Source organism: Seriola dumerili, unplaced genomic scaffold, assembly GCF_002260705.1.
Source record: "Seriola dumerili isolate Sdu_G_001 unplaced genomic scaffold, Sdu_1.0 BDQW01000415.1, whole genome shotgun sequence".
Taxonomy (NCBI): Eukaryota; Metazoa; Chordata; class Actinopteri; order Carangiformes; family Carangidae; genus Seriola; species Seriola dumerili.
In genome coordinates, this window is record NW_019174670.1 from 339860 (window position 1) to 355116 (window position 15257).

General features: G+C 43.4%; 2 protein-coding genes across 3 annotated transcripts; one reads left to right on the top strand and one right to left on the bottom strand.

The window, feature by feature from the left end:
- Positions 1–756: 756 nt before the first annotated feature.
- LOC111233676 (sialic acid-binding Ig-like lectin 15) lies at positions 757–3870 on the bottom strand. The gene is made up of 3 exons (XM_022761550.1): positions 3806–3870; positions 1570–1959; positions 757–1181 (listed from the first exon to the last, which is right to left on the bottom strand). Exons 1-3 carry the CDS (start codon positions 3858–3860, stop codon positions 757–759), a joined length of 870 nt encoding a protein of 289 aa, XP_022617271.1. The 5' UTR covers positions 3861–3870.
- Positions 3871–5024: 1154 nt separating this feature from the next.
- On the top strand, positions 5025–11974 carry LOC111233656 (sialic acid-binding Ig-like lectin 15). 2 transcript variants are annotated; one of them, XM_022761524.1, is made up of 6 exons: positions 5025–5129; positions 7674–8051; positions 8657–9016; positions 10517–10636; positions 11153–11197; positions 11388–11974. In XM_022761524.1, exons 1-6 carry the CDS (start codon positions 5078–5080, stop codon positions 11420–11422), a joined length of 990 nt encoding a protein of 329 aa, XP_022617245.1. In that variant the 5' UTR covers positions 5025–5077; the 3' UTR covers positions 11423–11974. The 2 variants fall into 2 exon arrangements, with proteins under 2 accessions (XP_022617245.1, XP_022617246.1); XM_022761525.1 differs by having other exon boundaries at positions 10517–10615; positions 11388–11664.
- Positions 11975–15257: the final 3283 nt, after the last annotated feature.

Here is a 15257-nt window from a genome sequence, read left to right on the forward strand (position 1 = left end):
GGAAAGGGATTTAAATGTATTCTTTTACTTGTTTTTAATTGGTAAATGAGGCTAACCAACCTGCTTTCAGCACCTCTCGCGCGCTCACAAAAAATGCGCGAATGCCAAATAGTGTGACGTAGATCTGCAGCTCGAAGAGAAGAGACGGTTCACTTTCAATTATTTCCTGTAAGTGTGTCACGTGGGTTTCTCCCCCTCCCCGCCCCTTTAGGAGACCAGCGGCAGGTCCGAGTCCGATCATTCCAATGGGAGACGTGAACGTGATCACAGATTGTCATCGATTCTTTCGCACTATAGTCACCGAAATAAATATTGTCTCAACTTTTCACAAGCCACGTATCATCTGATACGTTCTCTATTTTAATGCTTAATGTCTTTGCTGCTCCTCCTCCAGAGGATTTACTGCAGAGGAGACAATCTACTCCCTGTTTACACCGGCTCGCACATGCTCAGGTGTGTTAGTGTAGATGGAGATGATTTCTGATACGGAGTTAAAATTCTTGTGGTTTTCAGTTTTAAATCACCATGTTTATTAATGCGCAGTATTTGTCAGCATCGTTTGTATTTTATAGAATATTACAAACATATTTTATATTTACTGTGTCTCACTATATTGTTGCTTTATCTGTTTATGCAGCAGCCTTCAGTGGTGGTTTAACAGAAGGTTAGAAACAGTTATCACATCTTTATTTGCTGATTATAAATTATATTTATTTATAGTGATGCATAAAGAACATTAGATTACGTCAGAGCAGGTCACTTCCACCAGCAGCTGACTCCCTGCAGAGCTGCCCCCTGCACAATCCACACCCCCATCCCAACCAGCAGGATGACCTTTGCCCCCACAGACACTGACAGGAGGAGCAGGAGGGGAGGCGATGCCCCAGCCACGGAGCGCAGGGGTTGGGGGGGCAGGACGTAGAGGGTGGCCTGCTCTTTGCCCAGCGGGTTGGAGGCGCTGCAGGTGTACTGCTGGCCAGGCTCCACGTCTCTCAGCTGGCTGACGGTGTGGTAGTGAGCTGGGGTGCCCTGAGCCAGCGGGCCAACCGGCGAGCCCTCCAGCAGGTCGTCCGGGCCGAGCCACTGCACGTCAGGCAGGGGGGAGCCCTGGACCCGGCACAGAGCTCTATAACCGGACTGCTCCCCGCCCTCCACTGTCAGAGCCAGGATCTTCGGAGGAGCTGCAGACAGACAGGAGGGAAAACACATGAGGAAAATACAGTACCACCGTCGCCCCCTGCTGGCAGGGCTGGGTCACCAACTTGGCAACTGCCCCGGGGCCCCAGGGGTCATGATTCAATTCTAAATTACATTGAAGTGGAATATGAACTGACTGATCCTCCATGTTGTGGCTCTGCTCTGGTGGAGAGTCTCAAAATCTAGTTTTAAAACCTTGACTGTTAAAATCTTTAAAATACTAATTAAAATAATCTATCAATTATCACAACGAATGTTCTGTCAGTCGATTGATTTGATTAATTGTTTCAGCTCTAGAGTGAAACAGAGGGACCCAACAACAAATCTTCACCCGGGCCCCTCAGTGGGTCGACCCTGTCCCGGGCCCCGTACCTTCCACTCTCAGTCTGGTCCCCATCTTGTCCTCGAAGCTGACGTGCTCTCGTCCCTGAACCTCCACCCTGCAGTAGTAGCGACCGCTGTCCTGCAGGGTGGCGCTGCTGATGCGCAGCGACAGGTCGTGCTCTCTTGGGTTTCCCTCCAACCGGTAGCGCTGGTCCTGCTGGGGCCCCGGCTCGCAGGTGGGGGCCCCGGGCCTGCTAGTGCAGCGGTACAGAACAGCGGCGCCCTGCCCGTGACCCAGACGCCACAACACCTGCAGGGAGGAATGCTGGGAGTGCTGCGGGTGGCTGAAGGTACAGGGCAGCACCACCGGGTAACCGTCGATGGCTCGGACCTCCGGCTGTACCTTCATTGACCAGCCGTCATCTCCAGAGCCGAGGGCTGGTGGGAGGGGGGAAAAGGAGGGGGGAGGGGGGTGACAGCTGACAATTCTCCAATACACAGTCAGGTCATTGATTACTTTAAAGACACAGTCTCACATTTCATCTTAGCTCCGCCTCCCACCTCAAAGTGTCTGATTCGCTGGTTGGACCTTTTTTATTGAACAGTTTAACAACACACAGCGGCTACAGCCATGCTAACTTAGACTTAGCAATGCCTTGATGCTAAATGCTCATGTTTAGCATGTATGATGTCACCATGTTCTCCATCTTAGTTTTAAGCACAGCTGAGGCTGATGGAGCCTCATCAGTTCTGCAGGTGTTTGGTCATAGAGCATTCAATCGTGACGTGATGGTGGCACTAAACAACAACGACACAGCGCAGGCCTCAGAGACGTGCTAGCATGGCGGAGATGTACTCATCCATCTGCCCACACCACATACAGGTGGGTGACAGACTAAACACAACATGTATCTTCATTGTTGATTACAGTTTGTTTCGATTGTGAACACAGTCAGAAACTGAAGTCTGCATGGACGTAACTGTCAATCATTTCATCGCTGCCACACTAAATGCATCAATTGCCACATTTCCCAAAACCCACGAACTCTTCTCTCATTCACACTCCACCAGCTAAACACTCAAACACACTGCTAACACACTGTTTTCAAAACTGTTAAAGACACTGCAAAACAGAATGACATGAAATCTCCTGCATTTCTGCAGGAAACATATTGAAACATATAGAAAATCTGAGCAGAATATTTACAGTAAAATGAAATAATGAGGAAGGAAGGAACTGTGGCATCGATATGTCCAGGTGAGCTGTTCAATAACCAAACAGGGACATACACAGCTACACATGTAGATACTGTGACACTGATTTACTGTAGTTTAGAGAGTCATGGAGATGGAGCAGGTAAACTGTACATACGATCTTTGTGGATGAAGTTATTAAACTGTACATTTTGTTTTTGAAGTTATTATTGCAGCCCTGGAATTTCAGGAATTAGTTTTTTGTTTCAAATAAATGACTATCCAAAGATATAGAAAAAATAAAGGATATTGAAGCAAATTGTTATTTTCTGATTCACTCGTCACATTTACTTTAGTACAGTCAATAAAGTGAAAAGGTAATATTCTTATAATGTAATGAAATGAAATACTGATTGACTGTGAAAAATGATTCAAACTTCAAAGATGAAAGTTAATAACAATGTGACAGTGTTTTGAAGTCAGTGTTAGAGTGACAGGTGTGAGTGACAGGTGTTGTCAGTGTTAGTGAGCTCACTCTGACACAGGTGAGGAGAGTTCTGGAGTTTGGCCGAGATGCAGACAGTATGAAGAGTGGCCTCAGTATTGACCGATGCTTGTTAGCAATATATACAAAACTGTAATATGTTGATTATTTTCTCAATTAATTGATTAGTTGTTCATCTAAAAAATGCTCCTCACAAATATCCAAAGTTAAAAGTCAGAGATTTAGTTCACTGTCACAGAAGAAATATATTTTCTGTCTATTGACTGATCGATTAATCAACTAATTAATCAACTTGTTTAAACTGTAGATTTCATCCTTTCATTTAGCACCTGTTCACACATTCTCTACTCATACTCAGCCTTCTCTGTGACCTAGAGGACCACAGGTGAGACTGAACAGGTGTGAGTCACTGAATGACAACAATAAAATAACACAACACTGTTTGATGTCCCACCTACAGCTCCGCCTCAGTCCTACAGACACGTCTGTGTGTCGAGCTCAGAACAGAAACTACAGAAACAGCCACAGCGTCACGTCCCTGAGTGAAGATCATGTACCTGCCTGACGGTGTGTGAAGCAGCTCACCTCCTGCAGCAGACATCAGCAGACTCACAGAGCTACAGAGCAACCAGGCCACCATGATGACTGAAGACACCACACACAAGGTATGAGGTGAATATGTGTGTGAGTGTGAGTGTGTGCGATTCATGTGACTCACAACCTCCAGACTGTGCGTTTTCCTGCCATTCTTCCTCTTTTTTATTTTTAGGAGGCAGTTGTGGAGCAGCTGAGGAGCAGAGATGAGGCTGTTTCATCCTGAGTGAGTTTCTTGCTCCTGATGGTGAAGTGAAGCGTCGTGAACCGCTGACGGTTTCCTCACAGCCGTGATCAACACTTCATCACTGGAAGCTTTTAAAATCACAGCTGGATGGCGACCTCTGCTGGTCAGAGTGAGGAAAAGCACCGTGATACATGACATGAATCTCCCTGAAGACAAAATGAATGAATTGATAGATGAATACATGAATGGACAAATTAATCAATGAATAAATTGATACATAAATAAATAAACATGCTTATAACTGAAAAACAATACGTGACATTTAAATTGCGGATTTAGACATTGTCCAACTCATGAATAGAAGAAGTAAAGAAACACACACACACACACACACGTCATGGTTAACATTACCAGCGTTTGTAAGTGCTGTGACTTTTATTAAGCGTGTGTTTGTTTTCGTGTTTTCTCTTATTGGAAACGGTGACCCTTGACCTTTTAAAAACAGGTGTAACACCAACTGAGACGAAGTAAGATCAATGAACTATGATGAACTGTTTGTGTTCGACCTTTGACCCGCTTCTTAATTTAATACATTCAAAATACTTAAAACACTTTGTTCCTCAAGAGGAAAAATATACATAAAAATAAAAATAAAAACATGTTCAATCCTGAACTTCATAGTGTGAAATCACAGGTTCAGTGACTGTCTGTCTGTCATCCCATTCTTGCTCTCCAGGTGATGAACCACTTAGATCCGAATGACCCCATGACCTTTCCTCTTGCTCCACCCTCAGACTCTAAGAACAGACGAATCATCAGGACGTTCGTACATTGAAACAGCAGCAGGACGCCAGACTTTAAAGAACGTCAAACATCAAATACAAAAAAATGAAAAACACAACGTGTTAGGTGGGTGTGTGTTGAATACTCTGTGTGACTTCCCTTAAAGCTGCCTCCCTCAAACAGGAAATATTCATGTCACGTGACACGGAACTTCCTCAATTCCTATTTTAGTTTGAAAGTTTGAGGACTTGGCTTCTCTCGTTGGGTGTCACTTGTGTCCGATCAGTCTGAGGATGTGGCTAAAGACTCAGTCCTTCTTTCTGATTCTGTCTGTGATCGTCACAGGTAAGACCCTTTATCACCTGCTCAGGTGGGATGGACCAAAACATCTGAAGCTGGTTTGTGGTTCGAGTTTAATTGAAACGCTGTATGTTAATGACAGGGCTCCTCCAGTGACTCAGTCTGTCAGTCTGTGGTGGAACTCACAGGAGACACATTTCAAAAAGAAGAAGAAAGAAAGTTCGATCAAACTTTGAACTGAAATGTTGATGATGACGCTACGTGAAAAGTCAGAGGATCAGCAGAGTTACTGTAGATCATCCTGAGAGCAACACGAACGTCTGAACCTCATTTCACCACAATCCTTCCAAGAGTTTGTAAAGTACGAGACTGAGAGACAGAGATGTCCAGGTCCTAATGACATCATCTCAGACACAAATAACCCTGATGAATCATCTGGGTAATTTTCCAGAGCCACAGAAGAAAATCATCATCATCATCATCATCCATCCATCCATCCACTGCTGCTTATCCAGACTCAGGTTGTGATGGCAGTAGGTTATAAGCAGCCCAGACATCCTCCTCCCCAGCAACATTTTCCATCCCCTCCTGGAGGATCTTGAAGTGTCCCCTCTCCAGTGTGTTCTGGGTCCACCTCAGCGTCTCCTACCAGTTGGACGCACTCTGAAAAACCACCGCTGGAAGACGTCCAGGAGGATCCTGACCAGAGGCCTGAACCACCTCAGCTTCACCTCAGTTTGAAGCCAATTCAGATTCAAAGTTTAGTCCTAGAAATTGTCTGCACTTGATTCTGCACAGGGGGTTAAATTCTGGTCCAAACGTGTAGAATGGTCCCTTTGTCCATCTGTGGTGTGAGGATCCTTAGTTTGAGGTTTAATGTAGATATAATGTTGTGTTCAGCAGCTCATGTAAAGGGAACATTTGACAGCAGACCAGCACAAGAATCGTTCAGGGACTACACAGCGGCAGGAATTTAAACTCATCTCCAGGGAACCATGTATGTCCTGTTTCATCCAGTGCTGTAGTCTACGTGATACGCAGGTACACTCCGTATTCCCACTAAGGAAGCTCCAGAATTTCCGTATAACTACTTAAAAATACCCAAACATACATAACAACATCGTTTTTGACAGAACTTTCACTTCAGCAGTTTGTTTGTGTGAAAAACGGGTCGAGTGATCTCAGTAAATTCAACAAACCTGTGTCACAGTGTCCCGCCCACAGCACCATCTGATTGGTTAACGTCACGAGAAACAGCCTATCACGCTAAAGGCCGCCCTGAACACAGACGGTCACAGACTGGAGCCGGAGCTGAGTGTCGGAGGTGAAACAGTAGACATCCCTGAGGCTGTAATAAACATCTCAATCCTCTACAGTGAAGTTATAACAACACCACACTCTGATGAACAAGTTCACCTGTTGATCCGAGACACACCGAGAGAGAGAGAGAAAGAGATGCTAGCACTAACTGCAAGGCTAAAGTACCTCGCTCTTCAAATTAGCATGTATGCTAAACTACTGCTTCTTTTAGCGACTTTCACCAAAGAAAAGGCCTTACCTATCCCAAGGTTCATTGCGTGCGGGTAATGAAAGCAAACATCGTCGACAGAGCCAATTTTAACTAAGTATTGGGTTTCAGCTCAGTTCAATAGCAAACGGCTCAACTGTTAAAACCAAGGACCTTAAAACAAAACGTTCTTGTGAACGAAAAAGTTACGTTTTGTCAAGGGTTGCTATCCGACAGGCCCGTGCTCTGTGACGCAACGGTAACGGCCACAGACATACACGTAGACGCCATAATGGCTGCTGGATCGTACGTCAACGTCGCCGCCATATTAGAGCGGGAAGACTGCTCTGTAAATAAGCACAGGTAAACGGAGAAGCTGAAGTTTTTCTGGATTCAAATCTCTAAAACATTTATATTTCTCAGCCGATTTCAACGAGTCACTTCTATGACAATGAATTATTTTCCACCGCGTAGACTTATTAGGTTCATGTTAACCTAACGTTGATACATAGATCTTTATGGAAAACAGTGATTTCAGCCTAAAATATCACGATTCTAAGTAACTGGGGACTAAACCTTTACTTTCACTGCACGAAGATAAAAAAAAAGTGGAATATATAAACGATCTGTTTAATTCGGTTGAGAAATATAAACATAAAGCTTTTTATCCAGAAAAAATGCAGCTCCTCTGTTTAGACTATTTCACAGGGCAGTTTTGCCCGGACCAATATGGCGGCGACGTTGACGTATCGCAGCAACAGGCTGAAGCGACCAATGCGGAGTCTATCTACTGTATATATGTCTATGGTAACGGCGGGAACAGTTGGTGACGCACAGCGAGAATCTTCTTCTACCCACTAATATTAAGCAGACTACACCACTGGTTTCAGCCCCTGGCGGTCCAACACCTTTGCAGAGGAAACGTCCAGAAGACTCAGCCTTACACACTCTGGATTCAGATACAATAAACTGGAGAACAGTTAATATAGTGCATGATTTCAGATACAGCCAGCACCTTTTATAATCATACACCAACCCAACACAGCTGTCACTGGTTCATGTGATGTGATCCTCTTCTACAGGGTCTCTCTCAACGACTTGGGACATGGTGGTCCCGCCAGTGGTCACTGTCTCCAGAGGAGAAGACGCCTTCCTCGACTGCTCCTTCACCCACCCCCGTCAGCAGCGGTATTCAGGGGAGATCACTGTGAAATGGCTGGCCGGAGAACCAAAAGCTTCACCATTCTTCATCTGTTCAGTTAGAAACAACTCTATGGATGGACTTGGCAACTGTTCAGCTTCTGGATTAAAACGTTCCCTGGCTGGAGACCCTCGACGGGGGGAACTGTCCCTCCTCATCAGGAAGACACAGCTGATGGATAATGGAAGATACTTCTGCAGAGTGGAGCTGGAGGTCCAGAGGGAGGGTTACCAGAAAGAGACACAGCTTCATGTGACAGGTAAGATTCACCTGAGAGTTAAAGAGATGTTGTTGTTTCAGACCTAATGCTTTTTGGTCTTTTTCATCTTCCATAATTTCATCATCAAACTGAAATGACAATAACTCATCCCAGTTTGGAGTCAAGTGATGAAACAGGAAAACATTATTACAAAATGATGTAATTAAAAAAAATTGTGTTGATATTTTTTTTATTATTAAAAAAACAAGAAAAAAAACCCAATATGATTTGTTGTATGAAAATGAAAAACAAACAGTGTTGATGGACAAATGCAAAGACAGGGTCACAATCATGAAACCAAAAAATAAGAAGAATAAATTTCTCCTATTGGAGGAGATTTACAGAGCAGATCAGTTTATTGTGTGCAGAAGAAGAACTGGACTTAAAATCTACTGAACAAAACAGGAGCAGAGTGAAAATGAATGACTTGATATGGAAGCTCTGAAAGGCAAGTGATTTATTTTTAAGTGTTGTTGTACTGACACCAAATCAGACTAAAAGCATTCATGTTGAATCCACTCTAAAGGTACATATAGATTCAGTGTTAATGTTACTTTTTAATCAACAAAACTAAATAAACACATATTCTGATTGTGTGTTTGCAGCTGAACCTCAGATCCTGAGTCTCTCTCTGGCGGAGACATCCCCCGACTCAAACAGCGCCCCCCGGAGGCTGCAGTGTGAGGTGGAGGGACACCCACTGCCTAAGATAGTCTGGCTGTCGGCCTCCAGGAAGCAGATAGAGAACCGGGGGGAGTCCTCTTCGTCCAGCCTGTACCGACTGATGAGCTCTGTGCTGTACCTGGAGGAGGAGGTGTTGACCTGCAGGGCGGAGAGCGAGCTGGGCTATGCAGAGAGGACGTATCCGCCCAGTGACACTCTGATGATAACACTGGTTGTGTGTGGACTCCTCCTCCTGCTGCTGCTCTCTGCAGGTGTCATCATCTACCACCTGAGGAACAGAGGTGAGCTGCTGTGAAACAATATGGTTCCATCATGCGGAGCTCAGGCTCTACAGCTTCATGGGCTGTGATTCACTGATTTATTCATGGTTATAAATTCATTATCTTTATAGATCAGTTATGAGTCATTGATAAGAACAAGTCTGGTGTTGCCTCTAATGAACAGTTTGACCACTGATCCTCTGGAAACGTCTCCTGCACACTTGATTTTAAACAATAAAACTGCAGCAAACATGTTAAGATATAGTAGAGTAATGAGAGCGAAGCCACGCCCCCTCTGTGTGTGATGTCATCTGAGTTTCTCTGGTCTTAATATTTGTAGCTGGTCTGGTAATGTGTGCATGTCATTGTGAAACAGTTGGTCCTCCCCACATTTATAAACACACAGGCTCCGCCCACAGGTGTGATGTCACAGTGCAGTACGCAGCTTTCAGGTGAAAGTGACCTTCCAGAACGTTTTCATCTAAAAAGAGCTTCATGTAAAAGTGTCAGAGCAGGGGAAAGAAGTGACATCACTGACTCAGATGAGTCAAACCAACCAGCGTCAGGTGGTTTAACCTCTTCACCTGCTGCTCCTCATCTTACTCCCAGTTTAAAAGAAGAACAAGTCGTTTTCATTTTCATTCTGCTGATTCCAACAATCTCCAACTTCAAAATGTCACTTCTGTTTTAACATGTCTCTTGTTTCTCCTCAGCTCGATCTGACTCTGCTCCTATTTATGGAAATGCTGACTTCAGTAGTTGAACCCTAATTTATCTTTGAAGTTTCACATCTGCAAACAGTTTTATTCATTTATGTTCCTGCAGTCTGTATATGTACTGTACATCACCTCAGTCAGTCTCTATCAGCACAGTAGGAGAGGAGTGTGTTTTATCGTTAGTACGGAGGCTCAGAGGGACCAAAATATCAAACCAACCAATCCCGAAACAGAGAAGAAAGACAAGAGACTGTCCTCCAATAAGAAAACAAGCCCACAGTTGTCTGTGCAGCAGCTCATTATGACCTATAGTTACGTTTTGTTGCTAGGCGACACCCAGTGGCCATAGTAATTATAACAGGAGCAGAGGAGAAAGTCAGGTGATGTAGCATGAAGAGGGAAAAAGACCACCTTAAGAAGAGGTTCAGTGTTCAACACCTGTGTGAAACCACCTTAACCTCATCGTTATCATTGTCACTATGACAACGAAGGTCCTCTCATCTTACAGAATGACATATTTTTAACCCAAACCACGATATTTTCCTAAACCTAGCCAAACATAAGCTTAGCTGCATGTTTATTATATGTAACCATGGCAACCAAGGTCCATCCCTATGGCTCATATCAGTGCGTTGGAACAGACGAGCTACAGACAAACGTTTCCCACAAAAGCTACAGAACAGAAAGAAAAGAAACGTAGAAATAATCAGCTGATTAATCACCGATCCGATCTGACATGAACGCCTCACAGGAAGTCAGGTGGAAACATTAACAACCTTCTGTTTTCCTGTTGTGACATGTGAAGTGAAGAATCATGGACAGCGAGCCTGTGATTCTCCAGCTGACAGCAACGCCGAGGATAAGCTGGTCTATTCAGCCATCACCCTGAGCACGTCCACTTCCTGTGAGTCCCGTTCGCCTGGAGGTCAGAAACAGATTTCCCTCCTACAGCTGTTAGAAACGTTTCTCTGAGCTTCTCTGTGTCACAGGAAACACGGTCACAGTCTCTCCTTCCTGAGTTAGTGTTTCTGCAGAACATGATGATGTCACAATGAAGTTGACCTTTGACCTTTTGGATATAAAATATCATCACCTCATTTTATCCTTATAGACATTTGAGTTAAATTGTGGCATAATTAGTGAATGTTTTTTCTATTTAATTAGATTTTAGTTCAGTCAAGGTGTGACTGAGTTTCAGGGTCATGAGAGTTCAGACGCTGGAAGAGAAACAGTCTGAGTCGAGTTCTCAGCTCCTGCAGCAGCTGATGATAATTTGCTGTCTTGTATTTAAAGAGACAAGTGTTTGAACAGAGACTGTGATCGAAGCGTCAGCAGCTTCACTACTGTTCACACACATGCTCAAACTATTCCTCCAAAATAAAAGGACTCCAGGTGAAGCAGCTGCGTAAGGTCTGACGACGTGTTGTTTTTGTCGTCACAGCGCCACCTGCTGATGTCATCGGCTCACGGCAACACGAGGAGACAGGTGAGTGTGACTCCGCACAAACAGGACAAATCCCACACTCATTCACATCTGTCAATCACTTTACAACAGAGACACTGTCATTTCACTATCAATCAGACAATCAACAGATCAATAATCAGCAGCTGTTTCTTTATGTCTCTGAACTGTTTGTCATCATGTGTGTTAAAGGCTGAGCTGTTTGTTTTGGCAGGTGTCGTGTACGCTGTTGTGAACATCCGGTCCTGACTGAGGGATGGACGATATCAGCCTGATGTGATGAAGAATGAGGACAACAGCTGATTCACACACATTTATATTTTATTCTTTATCTTTCAGGAACAACAAACAACATGTAAAAATAAATGATGTGCTATTTCCTGGAATCTGCACATAGTCTGTACATATGTTTAAGGTTCTGTTTCATATGTTTTATTCTCTTGTTCTCATGTGCGTCACTTATGATTGGTTGTTTAATAAAGAGTAATTTCTGTTACTGATCTTTCTGTTCCTCTTATATTGTGATAGTCTGATTCTTGGAGGAAGTGTCAGATGCTGTGGACATTACCTGGTCATTACCTGTAAGTAACGTCTCCACATGTTGGAACCTCGTGCAGAAACAGACTGAAGTTAAGGTTTCAACTTTAATCACCTTTTTGCCAGTTCATCATTACAATGATTTAAGGCACCTGAATGCATCAGTCTGTGTGTCCTGACTACGCTGCGTTCAGGTGCACAATCAGATGCTGAACACTGTTATGACCTGTCGAACTCAGATTTATTCCTGTGGTGATTTCAGAGTCTGTCCATGGACTTGAGTTTAACTCAAAACATGTAAATAAAATAAAATACAATAAATAATAAAATGAAATACAAAATCAATTAATAAAAAATGTTATCTGATAATTACATGTCATTCAATCATATAGGCATGATTTACATCAACACCCTGACACAAAAATCATCCTGATGTTTGTTTCAACATCAACTGACACAAAAAATAATTAAAAGCATATTCCACGACAAAACAAGGTTTACAAGCATCCATGAATATGTTCTACTAAAATCCTCTAATACAATAAACCAGAACAACGCCTCGTTTTCCAAACATGATGGGAATACGGCACATGTACACACCTGTGGTGATTTCAGAGAGGGATGATGCATAGTATCTTCACAGCAACACCTAATATGAGAAACACCCGCTTATATGTCCGTCTCGCAGGAAGATAAAATGGCGGGAACTAACCCTCATAGACATATCATGGATGAGACGTACACGTAGACGCCGTAATGGCCGCTGGATCGTACATCAACGTCGCCGCCATATTGGAGCGGGTAAGACTGCTCTGTAAGCGAGTGCGAGTAAACGGAGGAGCTGCAGGTTTTCTGGATAAAAAGATCTGCAACATTTGAAGTTCAGTGAAAATAAAAGTTTTGTCTCTAGTTACTTAGAGTCGTGATAGTTTAGTCTGTAATCTGTGAGGCCACTAGTAGAATCTGCACTTGAAGAGCTCATGTGATTACAGCCCAGACTGTCACGATTCTAATTAACTGGAGACCAAAATTTTATTTTCACTGCACGTGGATCATAAACCCTGAATATAAGCACGACTCATAAGCACGACGGTTGAGAAATATAAACATTATAGAATTTTTTATCCAGAAAAACGGACTCTATTCATTCCTGTTTGTTTACAGGGCAGTCTTGCCCAGACCAATATGGCGGCGACGTTGACTTATCGTAGCAACGGGCTGAAGCGACCAATGCGGCATCTATGTATATATGTCTATGGTAACCCCCACACAGGGAAAACGTTTATGTTTTGCAAGGTTACATTAAATCTCAAAACTCACTGTACAAGTAAAACAACAGAAAACTACAGGGTCCATGTTTCCTAGTGATATTATCAACCAACTGTTCTGTGAACTCCACATTATAACTTCAGTTTTTCACTTTACAATCACGCTGCCTCAGACTGACGAGAAACAGGAAGTGATGCGTCACGCCTGCTAGCAATCAGTAGAGGGCGCAATAACACAGGCTGATACAGTGCTACCAACAAGCAACAGAACAAATGAGGGATGTCGGTGAAATTAACGCATATTATATCACATCATGAAAAACTAATTGCAAAAAAAAACAACTCTGGACAAGCCTTCATCTTGTTCCTGTCAGAGTTCATCTCCAACCATCATGACGTCATGTTTGTCTGCAGCGTACAGACAGATGGGAAAGAGAATTTTATTTTCTGATCCAGATGCTAAAAATAAACTGTAAAAGTAACTTAATTATAACAGAATTCATGAATCTTCATCACCTGTGTCTGATCTCAACCCACTTTCAGTCTAAGTTTAGTTCTCCTGTCTGTTTAGTGTTTTGATATTACCTTGATATTAGATCAGAAAGTTGAGAACATCCTGACAGAGGCCAAAGGACTAGAAATAGGATGTTTTTGTCTCGAAACTTCAGATCTTAAAATAAATGTCTGCCCCCCCCATAAAGACACAGTACAGTTCACTGTCCCAAACCCCCCCAGGTGTGACTTCTGAAGCTGATGCCAACACAGCGTTTCTTCAGGCTCTACATGAGGCGGAGGGACACACACTGCCTGAGGTCATCTGGCTGTCGGCCTCCAGGAGGAGGAGGTGTTACCTGCAAGGAGGAGCAGAGAGGACGTATCCACCCGTGACACTCTGATGATAACCCTGGTTGTACGTGGACTCCTCCTCCTGCAGTACAGGAGTCAGAGGTGAGCTGCTGTCATGAAAACAGAACATTTAGATGTAGAACTGTGACTTTGTTCCTCCTCTCTAAAACCCAACACCGGTGCGGTTTGCTGGTCGTGGGACAGATGGCGAGCTCAGCATCATGTGGCATCTTGTTCTCTGACATCACGTCCTGAACGTCCTCAGGTCAGAAGCTGCTGTCAGACAGAAATGACCTTTCCTGTTTCCTTCTGATCTCTCTGCAGCTGGAGTCAAACCTGCTCCTGTCTATGTTGTTTTATTTTATTCATTATTTTATCTCATTTTAATGTTTTTAATGATTTTTATTTTAGATAAATACAATGTTTTATGTTCATGTCATTATTATTATTATTATTATTATTATTATTATTATTATTATTATTATTATGAGAATGACACTATTAAGTGAAACCAGCTCCACACTTTTATGCAGGAGAGAAGAAGAGAGGCTCAGAGCCTCCTCTCTTCTGATTGGCTCACAGACCTGTTGTCACTAGAGCTCCAGAGAGAAGCCTGAGAGAGGAGATGTAAAACTACACTGAGATGGTTTTTATTTCTTCTTATGGATCAACACTGTCATTATTTGTGACTGTGAAAAAAAGTATAAATTACATTATACTAAACAGGTCCTTGATTTTGATTGGTTGATTACATCAGCATTATGTCAGATGTTGTTGTCTATTTCATCTTTAACCACTGACAGAAATGATTTAAGATCAAAATCTATCTTCAAGCTTCCTTCCCCAAAGTTGTGGTCTCTGCTCTTTGAAGGTTTAACCCGGCCAATCAGACTGCTTCTACCTGGAAACAGAAGCTCTGTCTCCGGGAAGCATTTCTCAGATGAACTTTAAACCCTGCTTCAGAAACCAGTGTGGTGTGGTGAGAGCGGCAGCAGCTGTGGTGCATCTGAGGCTTTCACTGCGGCTTCTCTGTTCAACACACCCGAAACTTCAGCCTGAACACAGTCTCAGGTGGATGTTAAAGCCTCCAACTGTCCCCAGGTCAGTTTGATCCGACAGGTTTGGTCCAGATCAGTTTAAACCTTTCAATCCAGCAGCTGCTGCAGGTTCCAGCTTCACTTCCTGCTGCTGCAGCAGCTGCTCAATGTGTGACTGTGTGTGTGTGTTGGTGTGTGTTGGTGTGTGTTTAACCACTTTGTGGCCACAGGATGTGGTTGAAAGTGTGAAGCATTTGTTGTTACGTCTCCATGGTAACAAATCAAGCCTCTGTAGAAATACCTGCTGTAGAAGAAATGTTTTAAACTTCCTGCTGCTGGTTCAACTTTTAATAACTCACCATACAAACCCTGACGAGTCTGCACGACAATAACTCT